Genomic DNA, 22171 nt, shown 5'->3' with positions numbered 1-22171 from the left:
ACCATATAATATGCTGTTACGACATATTTTAGAATTTAGCAATATTTCATTTCGCAATTATAATTATTATTTAGTTAGTAGTTAATCTACAATATACACGTGACAATAGAAAATAATCCAATGCAAGAAGCATAATTTTTAAATAATTTAATATGATTGTATGATTATATAGTTTTATCGCCAATTTTTTTTTTTTTTTTTTTTTCTTAATTCTTTCTATCAAGTAAAAGTTTCAAACAAGCAAAACCGGGATGATGTAAATAATGTCATGTTTGACATTTCTCAACGTAAACATAACCTAAAGATCATTGATACTGAAATGAAACTATCTATTGTTTAAAAATTAATATAATGTATAAGAGAAAATGGCAGAATTTAAGAAAACTTGATAGTAATAGTTATGAACTTGAACCAGAAGCAATTAAAAGGATACAATGTCCGTCAAGAGTTAATTTTTCGCATATAGCATTTGATTGGACTGAAGAACATTTTATTGCAAGTGATACAGCAGGATATTTATATTACATCGATCTAATGAATAATTGTCCTTCCTATCAAAAATTAGGAAACGTCGGACGAGCAACATTCGTGGCATTTAATCCCATAAATAAACTTGAAATATTAGTTGGTCTTGCTACAGCTGACATAAAAATATTGAGAATAAATGCAGATGTTTCTCAATTTTGCTTGTTAATTGCTCATAAGGTACCCCCAGTATATGTTTCTTTTTACAAAAATTATTGTTTAACTTCTTCACATAAAGAAGTTATAATATGGTGTCTAAACTCCTGTAACAAAGCTCAACAGTTAAGAGCTTGTCCAAAAAATTTTATAATAAAAAAGACAAGTTTTTCAAACTTAGGACACATTGTTGTACTCTATTACAATGATACTTTCCAAGTATGGAATTTCAATCAATTAGAAAACAATGTTAAAATCAATGCAAAGATATTTGGAATACGAAATATTAAAGACTTTGTCTTTACACAAAATGGAAGAGCAATGATTATAGTTAGCACTCAAAATAAAATTGCCATTCTAAATACGTGTAACTGGACTTTAATGAAAACTTTAAATTTGCCAGAAAATTTTATTGCAGTGAAATATTTATCACTTGTACCATCTTTGGATAATGGAGCAATTAGTATAATGGCATGTATTTTATCAAGCTCTAATCTTTACTTCTTTGATTTGAATCAGTCTTGTGTCATTGATATTCTACAAGTTACCAAACCAATAAAAAAAATTGCAGTTTCTTCCACTGGCAGGTATATAGCATATATAGAAAAGGAAGGTCATCTGAAATTAATAATTAGAGAGAAATTATTTTCAAAAAAATGTGAATCTTTGCAAAAGTTAACAGAACCATGTAGACCACTTGCACATGGAATATATGATCACTTACAATGTGTTAGACAAAACATTAAACATGAATTACGCTTAGAAAGATTAATACTTATTTTAAAAGAATATGGAGAATATCCTGGAAAATATCGAGTATTAATATGGTCGACTATTCTAAATTTGCCAGCTAATAAATGTTCATATAATGCCTTGGCTAATAAAGCTGCTAATATAAATTTCACTTCAGACATTTTAAAAAACTATCCATTAGCAAGTAGAAGTAAACATATATTATTAATGACTACTGTTCATTGCTTAATACAATGGTGTCCTTTATTAGTACAATGTTCATTTTTACCAAATTTAGTTTTTCCATTTCTTATTATATTTCAGGTAATAAAATATATAATATATATTCATAATATATTGAAACAGATGACGTATCAAGAGAAATTAATTGCTTTATTTTTATTACAGAAAGATCTACTACTTGGCTTTGAACTCATTTTAACTATATTATTGAATTATTGTCAAAAGTGGTTTGAATATCATCCTTTACCACCATTAAATGTATTAGGTATAATAGAAAATATTCTTCTACAAGCAGATCCGTCCTTGTTAAATGTTTTTTGTGAACGAGGAATAACATCTAGTGAATATGCATGGCCTCTTTTAAAGACTGGTATGAGTGAAGTCTTATCTGGTCCTGAGTGGTTAATTTTATGGGATAATCTAATATCCTGTAAAAAACCTTCACTTCTATTGATGAGTATTGTTGCATACAGTATATGTTCCCGTGAAATTATCATTTCTTCATTACAAGCACAAGAAAATATTAAAAGATATTTTACTAAACAAGGTCATATTGGCGCACATGAATTACTAAAAGTTGCTCAACAGCTTGATAATAATTTACCATTAAGAATACATCCCAGCCATTACCTTAGGTAAAGCAATTTTCTTTTGATTGTAACAATATTTTTGTATTGTTATATTAAGCACTATATTACACAATATGTTTTCTAGGGATGAAGTAATTACATTACCTTCCAAAGGGCCATATCCACCATTTATGTTACATGATTTTCCCAAATTTTTAACAGATGAAATCTCTGTTCTCGAATTAGAAAAGTTGAAGAAAAAACAAAAAATAATGCATCAATGCAATCAGAAAGTTATAGAAATTGCAGAAATAAATAGACTGGAACACGAAGCAAAAGCTTTTATGGATCAAATCAATCAAACAAGATTAAAGGGTAAGACTATATATTCTTGAAACATTACAGCAATAACAATATAAATTGTAGGAATTCAAATTTGTTCCTTTTAGAGGCACACAAATGTTTCAAACAACAATTGTTTGATGCAAATTGGGAAATAAGAACAACAGAAGAAGAACCAGCAGAAACATATAAAGTTAGTTGCGAATGTATTTGTGGTCAATTTCATGATACCTTGCATTTAAATTTAGATACTACAAGTGATAAAGATATTGTATGTTCGAAAAATGGTAAAACAAAACGTTATTTTCAATTACAAGAAGATGTGAACAAATTAGAATATGAAGTACAAAGCTTTTTGAGTTCTTTAAGATCTCAAAAATCAAAAGTAGTTAATAGCTAACATGTTTTGTATATTACAAGATTATAATAAAAGAATTAATATTTCTTTTGTATTATGCTTGTGGAAATAAAGATTTTAATGTAAAAAGATGTTATACAATATTTAAAACTCTGTTGAGATTTACTAATTTATATTTACTAAAATTTTTATACAATATTTATAATTTGTAAGTATTATGAAGTATCTTCATAAATTGCATTACAAAATAATAAAACATTTCTATATATATATTTATTTTACAAAAATATTGTTTTGTTGTTATAAAAATGTTCTTTTATTTAAATGCTTGGTTTGAGAATGTTAATATTGCACTTTATATTGTCTAAAGCCTTTAAATAAAAAATTGTGCATTTTATGTTACTTCAGAAAAATTAATCATATTGAACAAATGAGTGAACAGGTACATCAAGCCTTTCTCTTCCCTTTAATCCAGTTAATTCAATTATTGTTAAACATTCAATCACTTCAGCACCAGTTGATTTTATTAAACTTATTGCAGCTAGCATAGAACCTATGGACATATTATTATTAAAACTCATTTTTCTACTTGTAAAATACTAAAGATATTTATTTTTCTGTTATTATATATTAATTACCTCCTGTTGCTAGTAAATCATCTACGATAAGTACTCTTGTACCTTTTTTTATGTGTTTTGTTTGTATTTCAAAAGTATCCTGTACAAATGAAACCCGGAAATAATATTGAAAGTAACATTAAAGTAAAATATGTCTATAATTATAATACTCTACAAATTTTGTTTTATATATGAACCTGTCCATATTCAAGAGTAAAAGTATGTTGCACAACGTTTCCTGGGAGTTTTCCTTTCTTCCTAACTGGTAAAAAAGGTTTTCCCAATTCCATGCATATGATTGGACCAAAAAGAAAACCTCTTGAATCCAAACCTACAACCAAGTCAACTTCCAAAAATAAAATGTGTTCCACTATTAAATCTTTCATTGCTCTCAATGCTACAATGTTGCGAAATACTCCAAATATATCTCTGAAAATATATAATAAAGCTCAAAGTACAATAACATTACTTTATGAACACATGCAATTTTTCACATGATAGTATTTAACATTAACTATATAACCCTAATAAATCAAAAAATATAATATTAATTAAATAATATAATTTTATTATTTACCGATATATAATGCCAGGCTTTGGAAAATTGGGATAAATATCGATTGCATCTCGTAACAATTGAATTTTTTCGTCTTTATTCATATTGAGTGAATAACGATACTGAAAACAATAAACGATTTTCATTGTATTATAATGAAATAACATTTAACTGAACAAGTAATTGTATACATACCGTAACAAGAAATTATAGGAACTGAAATTATAAAAAGAAAAATTTATATACACGTATTTTAATCTAAAAGATCATGTGATCTCTATGGTTACACGTGCATTATTGCGTTAAAAATTAACATAAACGTCATCTTGCGTTACAAAACACAAACTATGATTTACTTTTTAATTCGAAGTTATCATATTGAGATTACATAACTTTTGATAAATAATTTGTTTTGAATTTTTAACTTCCATCGTTAATAATTGAAAAAATTTCAGTTGCAAATATAAGTAAAAATATGGGCTCGTGTAAAATTAAAATTTATTTCATATAAAATTCACTCAACTTTTTACGGAATTGATAATAATAGTTATGTAATATTTTACAATAAAATCACACATTACTTTTGCACATTTTAATTTTACTAAACTATTTACAGAATGTAATATATTTTAAAATTAATAATATATTACAACGAAAAGCATTCAGTGACAATGCTGTACAATACAAAAATGTTATAAATTTATTCCTTGAAACTTACAAAAGATATTTACATTTTCATATATGTATGCAAGCATCGAGCCATAAAAACATTAGAAAACTGTATGAACTAACTGTGTTATTATATATCATATTTCCTTATTTAGGATGTTAATTTCATACAATTTCTTTTTGATCATATATTATTAGCTAGTATAAATTATTATGGCAGTGTAGAAACTGGGTGTTTTAAATACTCTTAGACTATACTATAATCATCTGTTCATACCATTTTTCTGATCTATTTAATTGTATTTTTATTTATCCTTAAAATTCTTACAATTTATTATTTATTAATCTATTTAAAATTATCGATTTTATGACTAGTAGCTCATAGAAACAATCTTATACAATAAGATCAAATACAACATTCTTCATTTCAACCAAAAAAATTCGATTTCAACATTTTTAAATAGTCAACAACAAATAAGCTGTAATTATTTACAAAATGAGAAACGGAATTATATACTTGGTGGAAATGAATTAAACTTTTGTTGTAGCTAGTAATTTAATGTAATGTGCTTTATGAGTTATTTCAAATTCCTGTGCTGGCAGAAAACATTGTGTCTGTATCCTAGGATGTCTTACCCTTCTCAGAACGCTTCTACCAATTACTGCAATTGTGATTAAAAGAACGCAACTAGCTCCGATTATCGCTAGAACAATTAGCTCTGTATTTTGTTTGAACCCTTGCACATCGACGCAGCGTAATCTATCTTGGTTATCTATAAAGTTTGCTATAACATCTTCTTCATTGACATCATCAAGACTTGCGCAAACTTTATAGTGACCAGGCAACAATACCCCTAATGTTACAAACGTTAAACTGCAATTCAGTTTTTGTTTATGCACCGCAGATTCAGCGTCAAAAACGATAACAGAAAGTTCGCATTCAGGCAGATTCGATTTTTTTGAGATTGATAAACTAACATCGACGTGCAAGAAGCCTTGGTCAGATACGTTTACATGTACTGCAGTTATTCTAGTATCTAATGATGAAGAAAACTCTGATACTGTAGTTTCTTGGTCTTCCTGTAACTCTCGTTTAGATTCTTCTAATGTAATCACATCACTGCAACCCAAACCTAAAGAAACATCATCATAACTATTTGGTACTAAAAGTACTACACAATAGCGATATTTATGGCCTGGTTGTAAATGTAATGAGGCAGGTATGGCAACCGGGAGTGAACAGGGATCTCTCATCATACGAGAATCGCAATGAAGAGAACTAGAATCTGTTTGAACTTCACTGTCACCTATGGTTTCATAGACAATTAAATTATCACATGTATACTGTTCTGCACATGGTTCCACATGCCATAAGAGATTGATACCAGTTGATTTATCATAATGAAATTCTTTCAATGTTAATTGAGCACCAGCTAAAGGTAGTCTGGTCATGATTGGTGGTGTCGGCTCTCCACAAAGGAGACTACCGGGAGAGACTTGTGTCAGTATACCATTTTCCAAAGCGGGTGGAGTTGCGCAGACAGCCGAAGATTTATCTTCCTCGTTCAAGCTGGAGTTGCTTAACCAGTTGGCGAATTCTAAAAGCGTACAGTCACAATTCAAAGGATTATCGGCCAAAGAAAGTTTTGTGAGTCGTAATTTGGATGTTGGTACATCGCTGGCCACCATTGTGATATCATTATCATCGAGACGTAGATCTTGAAGACTTTTTAGCGGTACGACTAAGTCAGCAGTCAGAGATCGCAGAAAATTATGAGTCAAATCCAGTGTTGTTAGTCTTTCCAAGTGTGCCAAAGAAGCACTGGATACCGCAACGATTCGATTATTTGCTAAATCCAGTCTGGTAAGAGTCGACAAATATTTAAACGAATGATCTTCCAGTACATCAATCTATATAAAATGCAAAAATGAAACATTCCCTCGAGATATATACTTTCTAGTGTATTTAATATTCACGGACATGAATTACCTGATTATGGCTTAAGCTCAGATAAGTTAAATTCCTTAAACCCCCAAGGGCTCCTTGCTGTACATTTATTAGTTCGTTTTCGGATACGGTAAGAAAATGTAATCGTGGCATTTGAGGAAGAAGATTTGGACCCATTGGACCCAATAATAGATTGTTAGACAGATCAAGCTCCTCCAAACTTTTAAGCCCTCTAAGTGCCGAGAGAGCAGATACGCTTAAACGATTACCACGCATCCTCAATGAGCGTAGCAAAGGTACTGCAGCGAAAGCTTGAGGCGATAATTGTGACAATAAATTATCGCATAGATCTAAATATGTCAGGTTTGACAATCCCTGAAATATTTATGTATATTTCTATTAACTCTATTGATCAGTCCAAAATTCACATTTAACATTTTTTTTTTTATAATTATTTAAAATACATATTTAAAATATATATCATTTTAAAGAATTTTAATTACCTTAAAAGACTCAGCTTCTAGCATCTTTAGTTTATTCTGAGATAGATCCAACCTTTCCAAGCCGACCAAATGCGACAAAGCCGTAGTAGGTACAGAATCTAATAAATTGTTCGGAAGTCCAAGGGCTTGAAGAGGTGTTACAAGACCAATAAAAGCGTTTTCATGGACGCGTCTCAATTCTCCAGTAGAAACAACGAGTCCGTGCAAAGCAACATCTTCCAGAAAGCGCGCTGGTAGTAAAGAGATTCCTGTCACTGTTACATCCAATAAGGAGATCGTTCCTGGACGACTGAATCTCAAATGTTTGCTGATAATCTGCGTAAAAAAATATTCCAATTAAATAATTAGATATTTAATTTAATTGAACGTATAATATAATTCTACTATGGTTCGTAACATGGATACAAATTATTCAAACGAGTTAATCTCGTGACAAATTTAATTAGTCATTCTGTATTGCATAACAAGAGTCATTTGATTCGTGAAGGTATTGTGAGACAGGATATTCCTCGAGGTAACTAGTAGTAACGGGACATTCAACGCAAAGCAACGAACTTGTACGAGACAGAAGAGAGGCTACACAATGGTTTCTTGGACAATACACGGCTTGTATTTCATTGGCAGTATATACACCCACGCTTGCTTGGCGGGTGGTTAAAAAACAGCTGACCTCGATAATATAGAAAAATAATAAATCTGTGATGGATTTGATTATCACGCCGCAACAGATGTTCTTAGATATAAAGAAGATTTTTATATTATAATTACGAGACATATAAAACTATAAATTTTAATGAAAGAACTGCACTTCCATACTTAACTTTTGCGTGATTTAGTTAAGCATACAATTTTATTTTATAAATAAAATTAAACATGCAATTATTACTAAATAAACAACTCATCGACTCATATTATACACATATATGCATATAAAATAAAGTATCTCGCGCGTATAAAAATTACCTGCAGTGTTGTTCTATCACCGGTGCATCTCAACGTGTGTGGTAAGTCGCAAGAACACTCAACGCCCGCTTTTGTAATATTTGGACACTCCCAAACCATGTCAGAAGAAGGCGAGGAGGATGCGTGGGACGGGTCTTGAATATTTTCTTCATCCTGGCTTTTTACCGCATTTGACGAATTAACCATCGCCTTCTCGACTTTATTTAAACTAGATATGGTTGTGTCCACTGGTGCCGAGGTGGTCGTAGAGATCGCGTTGGTGGTCGTTTCATCTTCCAAGAAACCATCTATCGTTGCGTCCATGCAAGACGCTATCGTTGTTAACAATAAGATTAGGGAGCATCGAGACGTCCACAGCATTCTGAAATATAATTATTTCTAAAAATTCATGTAAACGTAGAACAATATCCCTCTAACCACGGTAAATGCACTTAATATATTTGCATGATATTATATAGAAAAGAAATGAGCATGAATAATGGCGCAACGAGTGTCGACTGAATTTCGTCCTATAACTTTCCGTCTTGTCATTCCAGTACAATCATCCGCTTCAATTAACCCAACTCTTTATCTTTCGATCGCTTCAAAATTTATAGTCTAACTTCCAACATGAACAATCAATAATCTAATAATAAATTCATGTAATAAAATTATTAGTAAAACCATCTGAAATCAATGTCCCATGCTTATTACACTGAATTATGGCTCGTCGCACGAAACGATTTAGACAAGTTGATAGAGTTGGATCGAAAACTGCAACAGCAAACAAATACAAAAAATAGACATCATGTATTGAATCTACTGCTTCCAATGTATCTCAGGTATTGGTCTAATTGTCAGATGTAATTTTACTATTTGCAAATCGCAGGGGTTTATGGAGTACGTTTTCAGATATCGCAATTTGGTCAAGAGACTGATAGTTTGTCATGATCAAATGGTTCAGACGCAGAAACGAGACCTGATAAAACGGGTTCTGGATTGTACGGTCGGCCGAATGCTAGAATACAAGCGAGAGATCGTTAACTTGGACTATAACGATTATCAGTTTAGTAATTTCATTTTATATCGTTTATATGTAATAGAAGATATGTATATGTATATATTAACACTAACCGATGATTATCACTATCAGATGGCCTGATGACTTTATGAACCAATTTAAATATACGCCAGACGATGTGGAAATTCTTGTGTCCGCGTCGGGTAAAGACATCGTGGAACAACGTAGAGAACGTATTCAGAAACTGATGGAAGATGCTTACAAAAGTTATAAAATTACTCGATCTTACTACGATACTTTTTAATGAAATAAGTATACTGTGGATTTTTATTCATTTATGAGGCATTTAAAGAACTTTTCCCGCCGTATTTCCCGTCTTTTATACGAGTGATTTAAGATACATATGTCTTTATCAACTCTTGAACATTTAAAAAGTATTACTAACATTAATTATGCAGATTAATAAAAAAGTTGAACTAACATAACATCATCTATTTTCAAAAGGTTTATATCTTGAATCAGATCATTCTCTTCTTCAACTATTTCACATTAAAATTTCTTTTTAACCACCAAGTGATATAAAAACCAGAGAATCAATAAAAATTTGGTCTTTATATATAATTTCTAATGTAAACTTCTTGTTATAATACTTCGAGGGTAAATCTTCTCTACTCAAATATCGTTCCTTCAGTTGCATTCATAAAACTATGAATTTCCATACAATTTCATAGGCTAGAAAAAGCACGCAACTTTTACATTACTTTATTTCAAATAGCACCCGAAGAACTTGAAAGCGAAGTACTTCCTGAGGAGTATGTAGAGACGATCGAATATCAGGAAGACGCGCCAAAATTGCGGAGAAGAAGAGTCAAAGAAAAAACCTCAGCACCGTCGCCTATCCAAGAATCACCAGAAAGAATAGCGGCTCGAAAAGCTCAAGAAGCTCGAGAAGCTGCTGAACGAACCATGCTGGCAGCGATATTGCTCATTCAATCTCACGAAAGAGCAAGAATGGCTCGTTGTGCTGGAATAGACGGTGAAGATTCTATGAATAAATTATTGTTTACGATTAATAATTTTAATAAAAGTGTTATAATATCGTAGCGCAACGAATGTACGATTATGGTAAGAAAGTACAGGCGGGAATGATCGTGTCGAAAAAATTGCACAAAAGTACGTACGAGAATGCTGCGAAAACCATACAACGAGCCTGGAGAATATACGCAGCGAGGAAGAGGATGAGAAATCGGATCGCGCGTACGGAAGAATTGTTAGGTATGACGATACCTAGCTGGAAGTCGCAAGAAGTTTTTGAGAAAGATAAAAAAAATTTTCAGAAGAAATTGACGTTAATGCCGGTGTTTGCTGATAGAATCACGAAAGAGTCAGAGAAGGAGCGAGCAAGAGTAATCTTCTTTTAAATTAATATTTTAACTTCTTCACCCAGCGAATGTTGGATCATTGGATCACGAGCGACCATTATTTTATTTTATTGCGATAAAGTGAAAGGTCTTCTGAAAAGCTTTTTTATTTATAGTACAGTTAAATTTGTTTAATCTTACCGCGGTTCTTAAATTTTTGTCTTAATATTGTTCGATATACAGAAAGACTTTCAAGAGTCGAAGAAAATCTTTTGTAAAAAATTAAAGTATGAAATTACACATATCAATCACGGTTCTTTCATATTTTCTTTAAACTTAGGACATTTCCTAACAATAAAGAATGACACAAAGGACACATCGGGATTAAAGAATGAAATCAATCATGTTTGATAGAATAATACTATGCCATAAAAATACGTAACTTAGAAGCTAATAATAAAAAATATTTACATGAATTAGAACTGATCCAGCTTTCGTCCGGGAATTAATGATGAAGAGATTGTAACACTAATACTCAAAATTCACTAATAACAATCCCCGATACTTTCAATTTTGATATTTGTTTCAATATTACAAGTTATGGAAAATCAGAGGTCCTGGTTTGGTAGAGGATATAACTGACGAGATTCGAGAATGGTTCATATTATGGTACGATGAACTAGGACATTTCTACGTGTACCCAGCTGCAAATTTAGGTGGCAGCGTGCTAATCGCAACCGGACAAACTTTAACACCTCAGGAATACCTGGTGGAGAAAATGTCCAAAGGAGCGAAAGAAACACCGGCTACGAAGGCTAAACCTAAGAAATACCAGCCTTTGATACCACAAACGAAGACATTCTCTCTTCTTCACGAAGCCAATCAATACTTTATTAATAACTGGAACTTTCGATATCGTTCGGATGATTATCGAGAGAAGATATACCACGATTTGATCAAGGAAGAACTTTGTTACGAACTTCAATTAGAAATGAGGAAAATAGTCGATGAGTTGATGAGACTGGAGTTGCAAAAATTAAATGCAGCACTGAAAAAAGATTATGCGGCTGATAAACGGAAACTTGATATACCTACTGACAAAAGTAAGTTACTTCAATTAAATTTAATATAATATTAAATAAAAAATTAATATTAATATATAAACTGCACAATGAGAAAACACTTTACATATAGGGTACTAATCAAGGTAGAACTACTCATTAACATAGACATTATCACGCATTAAACTAACCCTTTTATAGTCCTGACAGTAGGCATGTAGACTCTATAGCTTTAGTAATCCTGAACTGAGGATAAGCAACAACTTGGAAAGACATCCAATTCTGCCGCTAAAAACCAACATACTTAAAATCAATTCTTCTTTTACACCATCGAATTCTCATTGTAATCAATAAATAGAAAGAAGAGCTAGAAAAAGCAAGAAACAAAAAACCCCGGTGAATGATGAAACAGTGGAAGATAATTTCAAAGAGTTGGTCAGAGCTAACATCATTAGAGATTATACCAGAACATCCCTCAAGGATTGGATAGGTGATCTTTCCTATCAAAATTATGAAGCAGCTCGTGAACTACACGATTATAAGCATCGAATGGGTGAAATTAGACAAGTAATCATGGAATACTGCGTGCTTCCCCTCAGTTCGAAAGAGATTCATCAAGTCGCGCCTTTAATCCGAGCTGTTTGTATCTATGGTCTCGCTCGACATGGGAAGAACTTTCTGGTGAACGCAATCTGTTCCGAGGTTTCCATCATTTTTAGCTCAATAGTGTCTAAAACGTTTTAAGATCGATGTTAGTAAATCCACAATTTAGAATTAATAAGCTAATGAATTTCAAATAAAGGTTGGAGCATTGCTATTCGATATGTCGCCCACGGTATTGGTAGACAAATACACGGGACGAAAGAACGAACGCAAATTAATCAATATGATCTCGAGTATAGCTCGAGCGTACGCCCCTTCTGTGATTTTCATCGAGAACGGTGAAAGACCTTGGTTGAAACAAGTACCTCAGGAAGACAAATATCTGAACCCAAAACGATTTGCTATACACTACCCTAAATTGGTGAAAAGTATCAAGCGTGGCGATCAGGTAAGCAATTTAATAGAAAATTATCTCGATAGAGTGTAGGTGTTTTTCAAATGTCATAATACATTTCCCGTATTTTACTCGTCGTTACCTGGGAGAAAAAAGAAAGAAAGAAAAAAAGAATACTTTGGTTTCGCAACCAAACGAGCTTACACACAGTGCCTCACCTAAACTGGCAAGGAATGTTAAAGTTGGTGATCTGGTAGCGCCCACTTTATGAAATTCTTGATATTCCTGTTTCGACTCTTTCTCCGATATGAATGAACCACCTCAATATGCCGGCCAGGTGGTTCCCCTCTTTCTCTTTCCCAAACGTCTCGATCGTTCGAACCTGGTCATCAATGAAACACCTCCTACCGAACGACCGGAACGTAGGTGGTACCGAGTTAACGTAGGATTTAGAGTGTCGGTGGTTCCGGATAGATACTGTTACTCATTGGCGTAGAATATTCCACGACACAAAACTGATATACGCTATAATTATGTTGGCAATTAGAACGAAAGAAAAAAGACAAAATTGCGTGGGATTATTGTTTCACGCGACACAAGTCTGATTACTAAACTGCGGATTTTTATACATTTATAGAAAATTTCAAAATGCGTAAACGAATAGAATACACAAATATGTAAAAATATATCAAATATCCAAAGTTCAATACTATATTGAAATATCTAACAAATGAGACAAATTTCTGACCTATTCTTTTAATTGTGTTTATAGAGATATGCATTTGCATAAGAATCCGCAGTTTACTAATTGCTTTCGAAAGACTACTGAATGAATTTTTGTCGACCGTTCAATACATCGGAACGCAATATATTTTTCAGATCCTATTTCTCACGACCTCCTCGGAGCCATATAAAGCAACAAGACCCTTCATCAAGATCCACGACAAGTTCATAACGATTCCTCTCACGGACTACAACACGTTGTATATGTTTTATAAAGATCTGCTGATGAAGTATCACGGAGTTGATCGCAACATCGATGTCTCCTCAATGGCTAAGATGTCCGTGGGCATTCCGTTGGAATTTATAAGAGACGCGGTGAAAAATGTCCTAAATCTTCATCGAAGGATTACGTTGAAGATCAAACCATTAACCGTGTCGGAGATTATGGAGGAAGTGTTGAAGTATGAGCCTCCTCAAGCGAAAACATTGTCTGAATTAACGAAATTTGAAAATCGTACGCCGCTTGGTAAGAAGAGGGCCAGGTTGTTGGCTACGGAGAAAGCAGCACGCGAGCGTGTTCAAAAATTACAGAAAGCTCGTAGATGAAAGAACTGTTAAAAGAGAACGAGCATAAAATATGATATTAAACACGAAAGATCATGATGATAATTTTCTATTCTGCAAAGAACCCTTCACTCAGAGAGGAAAGGAATGGAAATGATAGAAACTTGCCAGGTAAAACGTGGGATGTAGGCGCATTAAGAGACAAGGCTGTTGTAGCACTTTTAACGAGTATCCTTTTTTTTTACGATGAAAATACTGCATTGGTTGGTAGCTGTTGCACAATTGAGAAAAGTTAAAGTTTAAGATAAATTAAAAGGAGAATGACCCGAAATGGACATACTGGATGTAAGTATCCCTGTACATATAATGTTCCAAGACAGTGACCTTTCCGGGAGAAACGTCGAAGAAGCATGATCATCGATTGAGCGATTCCTTCTTTCTTTCGTATCACGATTCGCCAACGTTCGTGTCCGGACGTGAAACTGGTTTTCGTCTTCGTGGGATGCTAAAAACGATCATCGAAAAACAGGAGACAGATATAGCGACGAATATCGTAAAAGACTTTATAAATTCGCTTATATTATAGCTTCCGTTCATGAATTTTTAAAGGATATACATATACATATAGGGGTATCCTAATTTAAAATTGAACCTTCACACAAGTTTTATAGAACTTTCAGGATACAGCTTGGTCGAGTCAAAAATAAAATTAACGTACCATAAATTGAATGAATTTAATAGTCGCTGGATGTATTATGTATATTCAATCAACTTCACTGGAATAGTCTCCACAGATGTAGAGTATTAAATAAAATTAAAAAACTAATTAAAGCTTTAATTAGAGATACACATTAATTATTGAAACGCTTTTTTTCTTAATCTCCAACATTAATTCATTTGTACTAACTCATAATTTAATTTAATTCATCAATGGATAAATGAAAATCCTAGAAATAATACACTAAGGATTAATAAAAGCGTAAAGAAGACGTAATTGCTTGCCGCAGGACAGGGATGCTAGGGATTAGAAGCACCTCCGAAATTCATTGTCAGAGGTTTCTACATATATACACGTACCTATGGCAATATGTGTCCCTTTGATCCGGGTTTTGCGGCCCCTGCGGCTTCTCTTCGCGCGCGGCACACGCACACGCGGCTGGTACGTCGTAGCACTCACGCAGGCGCACTCACGCATCCAACCCACGTTGCCTGTTGCACGCAGGCAACACACGTAACGCCGAGAGTAAGCACAGGCGGACCAATCGCACGCTCGCCAAACTGAGAGAGCTGTCACTCGGCCATAGGCGCGGACCCGCTTCAACTTCGAAACTGTCTCTGCTCTGGACCACGCTGTCTGCCACTTTTTTTATTCAAAATAGACGAAAGGAACGGCAACACCCACGCCAGTGACGTGTTCGCGAGTGCATCTTCTGATGCGGGCTGGTTCGAAGTTTCGCGTTTAGCCCTTTCGCAATTATACCAACGTACTTACGCCGTATCGTCTCTTACAGAGAGATCTCGAATTAAACGATCAATAGTATTGTCGTAAACGAAAAAGAAGAACGATCATACAACGACGTCGTGCTAGCACACACTGTGCACGAAACATGCGGTGGGCACTCGTGCCGAGAAAACGTCGCCTCCGCCGTGTCCACACGGTGGGGACTCCGCCGGTGCGTCCGTTTCTCTGTGTCTCTCGGTTTCCACATAGCATAGCCATGTATGGAACACGGGACGACGTTCTCTCTCCCGGCCCTTACGCCCACTTGCACCGCTGCCGCTGTTGCTCCCGTAGCTATCCGCCTCGTTCTCATAGTCCAGGACAGGTATCGTCGAATCGTCACTGTTACAGGTTGCCCGCTTCTTTGACGTTGCCCGTCAACCTTGTCTTTCTCGTCCACAGGGTACTCAGACTAGGGGCCTGATACTGAGATCACTCACAGAGCAAAATCGAAGACAGCGTGTCGCGGCATTTTCGAATCCGGCGCGCATACTCGAAGAACACGCGGCAAGCGAAATCTTCTATGATTTTACAATTTATGATTTATTCTCTGGGTTGATTTAATAGGATACAGATTCAAGAAGAAGTAGGAATGCAGAAAGAAAAATATAATATTAATGATTAGATTTATGAATATGATATTCTGGCTTACCAAATCTAGACCTTCTTTATTCAATGTTCTATAGTATTGGATTTATTGTACATCTTTAAAGTAGTTTGTTTGTCATTCTTAGCTGTTTAGCATAACCACTAGCAATTTCACAAGCGATGTTCACGTGCGACCATGCTTCGTCTGTTTATACAAGGCGTTCTGGAAGACGGAGAGAGGATAAGGAGGGAACGAGACTCCGAAGGTCTGCGGGATCTTCATGAAATGCTTTTTGATACTGAAAATCGGTCTGTCGCTGTTACGAAATCACGTAAAACCGGGCCTTTACGCCCACGCATGTAGGACTAGCGTAGTTGCGGTGAAAGAAAGTTCGATTTCTTTAACGAGCCATATGTTTATAATGTATCAACTGGAAAGTAGAATTGGGTACTATATACAGACAACGTTAATATCTTTTTTAATGCTAATAAACGCATTTTTGTGCAATATAAGATTGCTTGAAGATAATCTTGTAAAGATAATATTTATGTGATACGTACTTGGGATGAAAAATGATATTTTTTACGAAGATGAGTATTGAATAGTCCGTATAATGTTATACATGTTCCATTAAGGTCTTTTTCTCTTTGCTCCGCTAATTTCTTCGTCTCTATTCAGCGAGATTCTTGAATTCCAATTCTCCATTGCATATTATTTGCGATTATATTTTAATGTTGCTAGATTTTTTTAAATAAAATAAACGGAAATTTCCGGTATAAATACTATAAAAGTATAATGGCGCTAGACTAGAAAAATGGTCATTTTTGTTCAATCAAAGAATCTAAAAATAAAAAATAATTAAAAAGATAAACTGAAATAAAATGTCACAGGTGTTCGAAAGATTCTTGCGTAACTTTAATAAAAATTATAATGTTAGAAGAAAAAATAATATTATTACAATAATTACCAACAATGGTTACTTCTGAAGAGTAAAGCGGAAAGTAATACAATTCTACGAAAGCCGGCTATTCACACGATACTACTGAAAGGACCGCAAATACTTGTACAAAAAACTGCATCGACTGAACCGGCTACATCGGAGAACTAGTTGATCGACCTTTACTTGTAACTTTACGTTTCTGTACTTTTACGTTCAGATACAGGAAAAAAGAACAGTTCTGAATCATTCTTAAAAAAACATTCTTAAATAAAAGAATATTTAACGTGGAATAATATACTGGAATAATTTCATCATGCAATTTAGTTACCTATACAATATTTTAGTAAAAGAAATATTGAACATTTTATTATGCATTCTCGTATAGTCACATGTAAAATTATTATAATACAATAAAATTAATTCTTAATTATTTCGTAATAATTTCTATTAGTTAATTATTGCATCTTAATTGGTATATCTTCATGGAGAATATGCTAATATAATTTTTAAGTTATACAGTTGACTCATCCATTAAATATATATAGTCTTTCACATCGTTTATATATCTCCGCAGAAATTTATGATCCCTTTTTACATTCATTATCAACTTTTTAATATCTTTCTCTCTGTAAAACAGTTAAGTTATAGTAAAATCATCTCTTACATCGTCTATTAGATACTTTTAAAACTGACCTCACGGAACCTATAAGACAATGGACGGAGATATTTTGAGATTCAATCTTATCGAACGGTTTGATGTCTATCGTAATTTCCAGTACAATGCTCCCCGTTTTAGTTTGTGATACGAAAGATACGCTAAAATAAGAAAAAAATGTATACACTGCATCAAACATAAAAATGATACAGTTTGAATCATTTTTACCTATCATGAGTTATTTCCATCAAATTTAGGTCGTTCAAGCGTTTCAAATCGAACATAAAATCCATTGCTAACTTTACTTCCTCCGAAATGTAATCTAACATCGGTAAAATATCCTTACGATTTTTATATAAGTCCAATAATTTTGTTATGTCTAACTTTTCTAAAATCATTCTATGAACTATACTTATTAATGCATCCGCATCATCTAATAAACGAAGATATTTTTAAACAAATTGCATTAAATATAAATTAATACTCTTTTCATTAATTCGCTTTTTTGGACTCACCTGCTAATCGAGAAATTAATTTAATCTCTTTAATAAATTCATTATTTATTACATCACAAGAATCCCGTATAAATATTACTACTAACAGTGAACACGATATGAAACCAACAACAAACATGCTTTTTTCAATATTTTCGTGATATACTTCCCAAATAATCTCGTTACTAGAAAGGGCATTTCAAGTATTATATGATGCAATATCGATGAAATATTAGAAAATATTAAATTCTTTCAAATACCTTTTCGCACAATCTTTCAACTCGTTCATTAACGCAGAAAAAGGATCCAATTCAATTGCAACATCTTCTTTGCAAGAAGTATGAGGTTCCAAACTTAATTGCAATTTATCGTTTGAATAAGATTCATTATTTACTTCCATTCTGTGTGTATCAATTAACTTATCATCATCAGCTTTTGGAGTACTTTCATGAATAGCTCTTATATTTGATAAAGAACATTCTATGCTTTGATTTTCTAAATTGGAATTGTTCAAACGTAAATCTTGATCATTTTCTTCATTAACGGGCGTCGAAGGTAATTTTTCACTATCATTTACTGTTGAAGACGAAAGATGTAAAATTTGTGACTCTGTACTGTTATCTCTTACATCCAGAAATTCCAACTTCTGGATTTCACCTGTTTGTACTTGATCCTCTTGTTCAAGCTTTGAATTCTCTGGTGCATCATTTAGAGATGTACGTTTTATCAGAAATGTGCAAGATTTCCGCACATTTTCTTCTAATACAATTCCTTCACAATCCTCAAGATTTAAAGTAACTTTACTATTCCCATTTTTTGAAAGGCAATTTTCTTCTGTCTTAACTTCCTTATTGCTATTAACATTCATATCTGTATCTGTCAAATCATCCAAACAATTAAATGATGGTAATGATGGAATTGATTCTAATACTTCCACATTTTCATTAAAAAACATATCGTTTTTATCCATTAAATATTCCCTATTATAATCTCTATTTTGTAAACATTTTGTATTATTCGAAACGCTACATACATTATTTTCCTTGTTATTTATATCAAGAACATCATTGTTAATTTCTGAAATGTTATTATTTTCTTTTTTGTTGATTGTAAAAGTGTGATTACTATTTGATGGTTGAATTGTATATGTTCTTCTTGGATGTGATGTAATTATTTGTGTGTATTTAACTGGTGAGTGTTTATCTTTATTTAACTCAGAATTTACAGCAGAAGCATCATTTGATACAGAGTTAAATGTAGCACAAGCTATTTCTGTGTTATTTTCTCTTAAAGCTGAAGCAAAAGTATCTTGTTGCACTGACTCATGCAAGGGCATGCTAGGTATAATATTTGCAGAACTCTGAACTTTAATTGGAGTATACTTTTCCAGAACATTATTTTCTACACTTTTTGGAAAATTATTTTCCTTATCTACATAGCTTTCTTTATTCAAGGTTATATCTGAGTTTAATAAACAAGGAATTGCTACAGTAGCAGTAATATCTTTTAAGACATTATCCGTACAGGTTGAGAAATCTGGAAGATTTCTATTTTGAACACTATCAGGTAATGCTGATTGTCTATCTTTAGTAAAATCTGTGTCAAAATCTTCAGCTTGAGATTGTGTTGTTGTTACATCTTCATTATCATTTACATTTGATTCAGAATATACAATTATCTTTCCTTCCATATTACCCCTTTTATTAAGTGATGGTAATATGTCTGTAAATGTCATATTATTATCATGAAAAATAATAGTTTTGTTTGATAATAAATGACTTCTACTATTGTCAAACATAGAAGCAGAAAAATTTGATTGGGTGGTAGGCACATTTTGTGTAGCTATTTGTAAATTATTCTGGTATATTCTAGGTAAAGTTGTTATAGCTGTGGTAAATTCCATTGACTCATTATTACAAATTCTAGTTTTACTATTATTTGTTTGTGTTTCATAAACATTTGAGTTAATTCTTAATTTTTTAATACTACTTTCTGGACTACCAAGATTAGTTGCATGTTGTCTACGATTTTTTTTTCCAGAATGTATATTAACTGGGACTACATTAGTCATTTCTAAAGATGTATTTAATAATTCAGTTCTTTCATCCTGTCTTGTAATATTATATTTACATTGCAATGGTTCTTGTATCATTGGTAATCTGTCAGGAGATTTATAAACGGTTCTTTCTACAACTTTAGTAATATCCATTGATACATCACAAAAAGTAATTGTTCTATTCTCTTTATCATTTGAAACACAATGATTTATAATATTACTACTTGGTTGTAAATTATATATAGAAGGTGGTACTGCTGTAGTCATTTCCATTGAAACATTATGAAATTTTTTAGTTTTATCATCTTCACTACACATAGCTGCCTGTGGATTACTAATATTATCAGTAAGTTTAATGATAGATGGTAAGGCTCCAGTTAATTCCATTGGCATATCTTGATTTATTAGATTCTCTGTTACGTTGGGTTTGTTAAATTGCAAAAAGTTTTGTGCATTTGATGGTAAAACAAGTGTTGTTAATTCCATTGATACATCTTTAATCTCTTCAGTATTCTTACTATAATGTGCACCAATATACATGTTACTGGGAACAACTTCAGTCAAATCCATATATATATTCTGAACAGATGTAGATGTAGATGTATTTAATTCATTATGATGATTATGAAAATTATTTACATTTGATTCTGATAAGTCTAACACTTTTTCAGTTAAGTTTCTATCGGGATCTTCATACACGATAATACTCTTTGATTTGTGGTTATCATTTTTCAACTGTAAATCAGTCAAAAAAGTAGACTCAGTTTCTTGAACAACTACATCATGAAGTCTAACTAACGGTTCAGTCAGTAACATTTCATTTTGACAATTTACATCTTCAATTGTATTTGCAATGTGTGAACTACATTCTTCAACATCAACATTTTCATTTGTTACTTTATTACAAACAAACTGCACATTATTTTCATGAATATTATCAAAAATATTTTCTTTATATACATTTTCAGTCTCACATTCTTTTTGATTAGAGGAACATGGTACTTTGAGATTACTTAAATCATGCTCTTCATATGTATTATCCCATACAGTTCCTTGCTCCAAGGAATTGCAAAATTCTCTGTACAATGAATTTTATACCATGAATTAACAAATCAACTACATTATGAAAGTTTATTAAAAAAAATTATAAGCATCAAGTAACTCACTTGACATGTTTTTTTTCTGCAAAACTAACACGTCTTTTAATCTTTGCCGTTGCAGTAGGACTACTTTCATTGGATGAACTATTAAAGTTTAAGTTCTGCAGAGGATGGCGTGGTTTGGGAGGCTTAAGTATCTAAGTGTGTTACAAAAATAACAGTGGTATTTAACAAAGTTTCAAGATAACAGAATAAACTTATAATCAAACTTGAAAATATTAATTAATTAAATAGTGTGTCAAATCTAAACAACCTTAGTACACAACTTATGGCATAATATACACAAAGCCGCAATAATAATATACTACAGAATCAACATTAACATTATTTACATGTCCTACAAATATTTTTTGAATATCATTATACTTACAGAAGATCGCCTTGAACTGTTTGTAGTAGATTTGGAGGGAACCCTGCGACATAAAAGAATATATTAAAAGAATATCTTCAAGAAGATCTTTATTGATAAATTATAACTCATGCATCAGTATTTTATAAAATAATTCAGAATGCAATAATTAAATGAAGTACCGATTTTGAATAATACTGATGAACAAATAATTGAAAAATTGCAAGGTTAAATAGTATGAAGCCTAAATTATGTCAATACTACTTTATAACGTTTAATATTCATAGTATACCAATCTTTTCGTAAAAGATAAACAGTAAAATGCATCGATAGGGAAAACATTTAATAACAAATGAAATAATGCTCACATTTCATTATATCCAAATTTTGTTTAATTCAAATTCAAACTCAAAAATTTCGAAGGCTTTGACTCTTTAATAACGGTAACGATTACCAACTCTACCAATGTCAAACTACACTTACTACTGCGATGCAGTTTCCATGAACCGTTAGTAACTTTCGCAGATTACGATATCGCTA

General features: G+C 32.5%; 5 protein-coding genes across 6 annotated transcripts; 2 read left to right on the top strand and 3 right to left on the bottom strand.

Annotated features, from left to right (window-relative positions):
- The first annotated feature begins 65 nt into the window (after positions 1 to 65).
- Positions 66 to 3054, top strand: LOC139992735 (TBC1 domain family member 31). The gene is made up of 4 exons (XM_072013888.1): positions 66 to 1737; positions 1822 to 2291; positions 2371 to 2600; positions 2675 to 3054. Exons 1-4 carry the CDS (start codon positions 352 to 354, stop codon positions 2965 to 2967), a joined length of 2379 nt encoding a protein of 792 aa, XP_071869989.1. The 5' UTR covers positions 66 to 351; the 3' UTR covers positions 2968 to 3054.
- A 26-nt stretch (positions 3055 to 3080) lies between these two features.
- Aprt (adenine phosphoribosyltransferase) lies at positions 3081 to 4461 on the bottom strand. Its single transcript, XM_072013922.1, has 5 exons — positions 4294 to 4461; positions 4120 to 4220; positions 3740 to 3971; positions 3564 to 3642; positions 3081 to 3478 (listed from the first exon to the last, which is right to left on the bottom strand). The coding sequence occupies exons 2-5, from the start codon at positions 4200 to 4202 to the stop codon at positions 3339 to 3341; spliced, it is 534 nt and encodes a 177-aa protein (XP_071870023.1). The 5' UTR covers positions 4203 to 4220; positions 4294 to 4461; the 3' UTR covers positions 3081 to 3338.
- Positions 4462 to 4784: 323 nt separating this feature from the next.
- On the bottom strand, positions 4785 to 17108 carry Lrt (Leucine-rich tendon-specific protein). Of its 2 annotated transcripts, XM_072013886.1 has the most exons (6): positions 16538 to 17108; positions 14965 to 16407; positions 8182 to 8542; positions 7219 to 7533; positions 6758 to 7090; positions 4785 to 6678 (listed from the first exon to the last, which is right to left on the bottom strand). In XM_072013886.1, exons 3-6 carry the CDS (start codon positions 8539 to 8541, stop codon positions 5299 to 5301), a joined length of 2388 nt encoding a protein of 795 aa, XP_071869987.1. In that variant the 5' UTR covers position 8542; positions 14965 to 16407; positions 16538 to 17108; the 3' UTR covers positions 4785 to 5298. The 2 variants fall into 2 exon arrangements, with proteins under 2 accessions (XP_071869987.1, XP_071869988.1); XM_072013887.1 differs by lacking the exons at positions 14965 to 16407; positions 16538 to 17108 and adding an exon at positions 12819 to 13482.
- Positions 8538 to 14632, top strand: LOC139992754 (IQ and AAA domain-containing protein 1-like). The gene is made up of 9 exons (XM_072013929.1): positions 8538 to 9002; positions 9073 to 9225; positions 9314 to 9447; positions 9957 to 10217; positions 10286 to 10587; positions 11141 to 11645; positions 11962 to 12305; positions 12406 to 12654; positions 13480 to 14632. Exons 1-9 carry the CDS (start codon positions 8857 to 8859, stop codon positions 13927 to 13929), a joined length of 2544 nt encoding a protein of 847 aa, XP_071870030.1. The 5' UTR covers positions 8538 to 8856; the 3' UTR covers positions 13930 to 14632.
- A 147-nt stretch (positions 17109 to 17255) lies between the features above and the next one.
- LOC139992728 (uncharacterized) lies at positions 17256 to 22131 on the bottom strand. The gene is made up of 8 exons (XM_072013879.1): positions 22000 to 22131; positions 21653 to 21695; positions 21289 to 21419; positions 18327 to 21200; positions 18088 to 18251; positions 17801 to 18005; positions 17611 to 17733; positions 17256 to 17543 (listed from the first exon to the last, which is right to left on the bottom strand). Coding segments are annotated over exons 1-8 (3657 nt in total). The 5' UTR covers positions 22002 to 22131; the 3' UTR covers positions 17256 to 17428.
- Positions 22132 to 22171: the final 40 nt, after the last annotated feature.

Source organism: Bombus fervidus, chromosome 12, assembly GCF_041682495.2.
Source record: "Bombus fervidus isolate BK054 chromosome 12, iyBomFerv1, whole genome shotgun sequence".
Lineage (NCBI taxonomy): Eukaryota > Metazoa > Arthropoda > Insecta > Hymenoptera > Apidae > Bombus > Bombus fervidus.
This window is presented reverse-complemented; position numbering and strand designations above follow the sequence as displayed.

Excerpts from the sequence above, each read along its gene's own strand:
- LOC139992735 (XM_072013888.1), top strand. The coding sequence starts at position 352 with ATGTATAAGAGAAAATGGCAGAATTTAAGAAAACTTGATAGTAATAGT. Across the intron at positions 1,738-1,821 it reads CATTTCTTATTATATTTCAG|AAAGATCTACTACTTGGCTT; the intron begins GTAATAAAATAT and ends TTTTTATTACAG. Across the intron at positions 2,292-2,370 it reads CATCCCAGCCATTACCTTAG|GGATGAAGTAATTACATTAC; the intron begins GTAAAGCAATTT and ends TATGTTTTCTAG.
- Aprt (XM_072013922.1), bottom strand. The coding sequence starts at position 4,202 with ATGAATAAAGACGAAAAAATTCAATTGTTACGAGATGCAATCGATATT. Across the intron at positions 3,643-3,739 it reads TTACTCTTGAATATGGACAG|GATACTTTTGAAATACAAAC; the intron begins GTTCATATATAA and ends TCATTTGTACAG. Across the intron at positions 3,479-3,563 it reads TGATTTACTAGCAACAGGAG|GTTCTATGCTAGCTGCAATA; the intron begins GTAATTAATATA and ends ATATGTCCATAG.
- Lrt (XM_072013886.1), bottom strand. The coding sequence starts at position 8,541 with ATGCTGTGGACGTCTCGATGCTCCCTAATCTTATTGTTAACAACGATA. Across the intron at positions 7,534-8,181 it reads GTGATAGAACAACACTGCAG|ATTATCAGCAAACATTTGAG; the intron begins GTAATTTTTATA and ends TTTTTTACGCAG. Across the intron at positions 7,091-7,218 it reads TAGAAGCTGAGTCTTTTAAG|GGATTGTCAAACCTGACATA; the intron begins GTAATTAAAATT and ends TAAATATTTCAG.
- LOC139992754 (XM_072013929.1), top strand. The coding sequence starts at position 8,857 with ATGTCCCATGCTTATTACACTGAATTATGGCTCGTCGCACGAAACGAT. Across the intron at positions 10,588-11,140 it reads CAGAGAAGGAGCGAGCAAGA|TTATGGAAAATCAGAGGTCC; the intron begins GTAATCTTCTTT and ends CAATATTACAAG. Across the intron at positions 12,655-13,479 it reads GTATCAAGCGTGGCGATCAG|ATCCTATTTCTCACGACCTC; the intron begins GTAAGCAATTTA and ends TATATTTTTCAG.
- LOC139992728 (XM_072013879.1), bottom strand. Across the intron at positions 21,201-21,288 it reads GCAGAAAAAAAACATGTCAA|AGAATTTTGCAATTCCTTGG; the intron begins GTGAGTTACTTG and ends TTCATTGTACAG. Across the intron at positions 17,734-17,800 it reads ATGGAAATAACTCATGATAG|CGTATCTTTCGTATCACAAA; the intron begins GTAAAAATGATT and ends TTCTTATTTTAG.